Source organism: Fonticula alba, assembly GCF_000388065.1.
Source record: "Fonticula alba strain ATCC 38817 unplaced genomic scaffold supercont2.9, whole genome shotgun sequence".
NCBI classification, from domain to species: Eukaryota; order Rotosphaerida; family Fonticulaceae; genus Fonticula; species Fonticula alba.
In genome coordinates, this window is record NW_009242979.1 from 876,214 (window position 1) to 881,231 (window position 5,018).

Here is a 5,018-nt window from a genome sequence, read left to right on the forward strand (position 1 = left end):
TCCGCCCAAGCCGCCTCCGCTGCCCGTCCCCTTCACCAGCACGCCAGACGCCCTGGTGGTACCTTGCCCCTGCCCCCCCCCCCCCCCCCCCCCCCCCCCCTGCCCCCCCCGACCCCCCCCCCCCCCCCCCCCCCCCCCCCGCTCCCCTATCTGGACATGAGACATGAGCAACACTCACATCCCGGGGATGGGTATTCACACTGGCGGCAACGCCTGAGGTTGAAAGAAATGATGGTGGAGACTGGGGGGGGGGGGGCACAAACGACGCGCTCGAAGGAGGCAGGGGGGAAATGAAAGTCCAGGCCGGGCCGCGGGCGACGAAGGGGCGGGGGAGGGGGGTCGCATCGCTCCTTGCAACCAACATAGCAGCTGGGCTCCGTCTCCTCCGCTCCCGCTCCCTCCCTTCCCTCCTTTGCTTAGCCTCGGGCTCGGAGTGCGGCCGCCCAGCTCCTCTGCTCCTAGCCATCCCCGGGGGGGGGGGGGGAGCGAGAGAGCAAGGGGGGACGAGGATGCGTGAGGGGGCGAGAGGCGGGGGGGGGTCCAATGAAAGGTCCGTTCAACGTCTCCCCGCCGGCCGTCCGCCCCGGGGGGACGCGCCCTTGACACCCCCGGCAGAGGGGGGCGCGCCGGGGCCCAAGACCGCCGCGCGTCTTTGTTGTGAGAGAGAGAGACCCAGAATCGGCGGGATGGACGTTGTCCAAAAACGCTCGGGGGTGCTGGCACACCGAGGCCGCCCAGTGCCTGGAGACGCGTCTCGCCTTCCCGGCGGCGCCCCAGGGACGCGGGGCGAATTAAAAGATCCAACCCGCGGGGCGGCGGCCGAGCGGCCGGGGCCCACCTATTCGCCCGTCTCTCAAGCCCGAGACGTGGAAAGCATGTCCGCCATGAATCATGGCGTCGATCTCCCGTTGGCATATGGGTTCGTTGGCATGTGGCGTCGGCGCCCCCCACAATCGCCGCTCCGGCGCGCATTTGCGCCTCGGTGTGTCGGGCGGCGGCCGCGGCCGCGGCGGCGGCCGCGAAGGCAGGTGGATGGCGCTGTTTGTGTCCGGAAGGCTTAACACTTCAGTATGCTGCTTCTGCGCCCGGGGGGGGGTGGGGAGACGCAAAAGTCGCCGCTGCGCAGGCCGGCCCGGGTCGCCCTTCCCGGTTGGGCAGGTAGCACCCCCTGGGGCCTGGAAGGCTGGCAGAGCATAGCAAGGGCCTCTGTTGCCTCAGTCCGGTGGCAATAATCCTGGACGAGAAATGAAAATCCGAATAAATATTGGGTCTTTTCCCGTGCCCCCCGCGCTCCGGGCTCGATTCTCGGGCCCTGCCCCAGGCCCTGCCCCGGGGCCCCCTGGATGTGTGGTTGGTCCCCGTGTAAGTGCTTGTTGGGTGTCTCTCTCTCTCTCTCTCTCCCTCTAGGCTCTCGGAGTGCTGCGGTGTCCTTCTTGTGTGATGGGTGGGATGTGCCCGGCTGTGTCCTTTTTTGAGCCATCCTCCGGACCATCCGGAGCCCTGCCGGGGACCACCACTCCGGGGGGATGTTCGCCGCCGGAACTCCGCACGCATGGCTGGGGGATCCGCCGATGGGGCTTAACGCCGTTTCCTGGCGTGTCAACCTGGGGAAGGAGCGAGCCCCGACCGACGTCCCGGTGCTCCTGGTGAACAGGGGGGGGGGGGGCCTCCCCCATTTTGCCCATTGTTCCCCTCGGCCGCTACATCTCGCAAGCCGGGGAGTGTGGGCCGGCTGGGCTGGGACAGGCTGGGGGGCTCACCTCCCAACCAAGTTCACAATGGGCCCTCTTCTGACCCCCCCCCCCCCCCCTGCATCCCCCAAGCAATGTTGTGCCTCTCATGCCTGTGCGTCCGTGGCCGCCTTCCCGGGCGACGCATGTCAAAGGGGCCAACTTGAAGTCAGGGCGGAGGGAACTCAATCTAAGGAGGCCTATTTGCCCAATCAAACCATCACTCTCATGGCATTGCGTATATGTATGTCTCTCTCTCTCTCTCTCTCTCTCTCTCTCTCGCGGGGACATGTTCACAGGCATACTCACACTCACACACAAGGTCTGCAGATAGACGCAGATGAGGGGGTCCTCTATTTGCCGGAAGCTGCCTCATCGACGCGCGGCAGCCGAGTTGGGGAAGAAAAAAAAATGAAAGAGAGATAGACGCCGAGTCTGCTGGCAGCATCCCCAAGTGCCGCCCCACGGACACCCTGGCCTCTGGCTCACATTCCACGGAGGGAGTAAAGCGAGGTCGGGCGGGCCCGGCTGGGCCCGGCCCAGGCCGAGCCCAGCCAGGTGGCATACCCTCAGCAACAAGGATACCAGACGTCATGTCTCGTCGATCTCCCTCACTGTGTCTTGGACGAAGGGAGGAAGCGGTTGATCCAGGGGCCAATAAGGGAGGCTTCGACACCGGGAGAGAGGGGGGCGGGGGGTGGGGGGGGGGAGGGGAGGGGGGAAGAGCGGGCGTAGCTCGTATGAGAGGCGAGGGCATGGGAGGCAGGCAGGCGGTATCAAAGGCACGAGGAGATAGGTACCGATCTCGTAGGGGTGCTCCATCTGCATGAAATGCGAGTAGCGCCTGTCGTCGATCAGGCAAAGGTTGACATCGGGCTCGGGCTCCGACCGAGAAGACCGCAGCATGTCGACCAGGAGCTCGGCATATGCCCGTGGGCTGAAGCGCCGGGAAGGCAGGGGGTAGTGTGGCAAATACGCATATACGTGTCAGTGCGACAGGAAAAGAAAAGAAAAAACCCCACACCAGGAGGGGCGAAAAGAGGGAAAAGGGGAGGAGGGACGGGGCCGAGAGCGGGGCGAGCAATGGCCAGCCGGACGAACTAGATGTTGGACCCGGTGGAGAAGAGCATCATCATGGGCCGGGTGAGACCCTTGACATGGGGGAAGAGTTCGATGCCGGAGTGCACGCCATGATAGGTGGACGATTCGCTGGTCTTGCCGCACTTGAGGGTAACGCCCATCCCGGCGTCGGGGCCGGAGATCGCCGAAGAGGTGGGCCCCTCGGCGATCGGGCACGTGCCATGGGTGGCAAAGAGCCGAGTGGTGTCCGCGTCGAACTCCCGGAAGAGTGCCTTTCCTTGGAAGTACTCCATGGTGGCGTCACTTTGCACAGGGAGCAGGGGAAGCGGACCGGAGGAGGGGGGAAGCGTTGTCAGCCGAAAGCATGGGTAGTGCAAGGGGAAACCACATAGGGGGCCGGAGGGGGCGCCAGGGAAAGGGAGGGCGGGTGGGGTGGGGTGGGGGGGGGGGGGGGGGGGGCGGCATGAGCGACGCACGGGGATTCGAAGTCGGTCCGACGCCGGATGGCCACCTCCTCGAGACCGCCGTAGGACAAACCGCGGACTATGCGGCCGAGGTCGCCGTTGACGAGGGCCTGCGACGTCGGGGCCAGCTTGGCCACCTGGGCGTCGTCGAGGCCGAGCCGCGGGGCCGCCAGATCTGGCACCAGGATCGGCTCGATGCACACGAGCCCATCAACGAGGTCCGGCCGGAGATAGTCGATGACCATGCTGCGTGGAATTGTCAGGTGGGGAAGAAGGCGCGCGCATACACCCGTGTGTGTGTGTGTGTGTGTGTGGGTGGGTGTAAGGGAGAGATAAAGGGAGATCCGTGGTCGGAAGGGGGTTAATGAGCGTGCGAAATGGGTCAGTGGAGCGCTGGAGAATGGACGAGGCCGGCCGACAGGAGCAGCAGTGCCCGCAAGAGCAACAGTGCCCGCAGGAGCAACAGTGCCCGCAGGAGCAACAGTGCCCGCAGAAACAGCAATCCCATGCACGTGCAACAGCAAGGACGCCACCCTTCCCCATGGTGAGGGTCTGCGCCCAGCGCGAGCACACGTACGAGACAAACCCCCCAAAGGAGTGCCCCACGAGCACGGTCTTGCCGGCGCCGGGGTTCTGCCGGCGATCGGCCTCCAGCAGGTCGATCACATCCAGCGCGTGGACGGCCCAACTGTCGACGAAGTCCGCCACGCGACTTGGCTCCGGGATCAGGCGATTGGGACCGCGGCTCGGCCATGCGGTTGGCAAGTCGGCCACCGGTGCCTCCAGGAGGGCCCGGTTGAGCACGGCACTCGACCCATGGTTCCGAAGGTCCACCAGCATGTGCCGCCAAGGGGACACATCGGCCGCCGGGTGCTCAGCCAGGGCAGGCTCCGGCCCCGGGAGCTCCGGCATGAGGAAGACGCCTGGCGTGGAGAGGGCCTGGCCGAGGTGCCGGAAATCCGGCTGCCCGATGGTCTGGCGGGGATCCTGGGCCGCCAGATGCCGGGCCAGCGGAATCATGGACTCCTTGTGGAAGCCAGTGCAGTGGATGAACACCAGTCGATGGTCGCCATCGGATTCGGCCGCCACAGCCGGCTTGCGAACCGCATAGCACAGCCGGCCCTGGAGCTGGTCGGCCGCCGGGTTGGCAGGCGCCACAGGGACCCGACCACGCAGAGCCGCCACCCCGCCGGCATACGCCTCCGGCCGGGGCCAGCGGATGGGGACCGACTCCTCCGGGCCCAGGCGATCCATGTACTGCTGGGTGCCTGGTGACAGGCCGGCCGTCGGGCCGGGGAAGCCCCCGGCTGCCGTTGGCGCCAGCGAGGAGAAGCCACGCGCCGGGGTGGCGCTGGCGACCACCGATCGAAGGGAACGCAGCGATGTCGAGAGTCTCATCTGCCGAGGAGGGGGGAGGACGAAAGGAAGAGGGAGAAAAAAAAAACGAACAAAACCCCCCGGGAAGGCAAGTCACCGAGGCAACGCGGGGCAGGAGCAGGAGCAAAGGCAGGGGAGGAACTTTGGACGAATGCCCCGTGGCAGCGTGGACTCGCACCCGCGGCCCCAAGTACCGGGGGCAGCCTGAACCGGCAGGCAGGCAGGCAGGCAGGCAGGAAGGCGGCGGGGAGGGGGGGGGGGGGGGGGAGACAGGAAGGAGTGCCCGGCGGGGGAGGGAGGGTTCCTCGGCGCCGGGAAGCGACGCGGCAAACGCAAGACACCACGCCCAACAAAAGCAGATCTCAAG

At 66.6% G+C, this 5,018-nt stretch overlaps 2 protein-coding genes across 2 annotated transcripts; both read right to left on the reverse strand.

The window, feature by feature from the left end:
* Window positions 1–2,341: 2,341 nt before the first annotated feature.
* H696_05264 (hypothetical protein) lies at window positions 2,342–2,636 on the reverse strand (the record flags this gene model as incomplete). Its single annotated transcript, XM_009499126.1, has 2 exons — window positions 2,342–2,397; window positions 2,531–2,636. The coding sequence occupies 2 exons, from the start codon at window positions 2,634–2,636 to the stop codon at window positions 2,342–2,344; spliced, it is 162 nt and encodes a 53-aa protein (XP_009497401.1).
* A 31-nt stretch (window positions 2,637–2,667) lies between these two features.
* On the reverse strand, window positions 2,668–4,789 carry H696_05265 (hypothetical protein). Its single transcript, XM_009499127.1, has 3 exons — window positions 3,852–4,789; window positions 3,287–3,520; window positions 2,668–3,113 (listed from the first exon to the last, which is right to left on the reverse strand). Exons 1-3 carry the CDS (start codon window positions 4,670–4,672, stop codon window positions 2,831–2,833), a joined length of 1,338 nt encoding a protein of 445 aa, XP_009497402.1. The 5' UTR covers window positions 4,673–4,789; the 3' UTR covers window positions 2,668–2,830.
* Window positions 4,790–5,018: the final 229 nt, after the last annotated feature.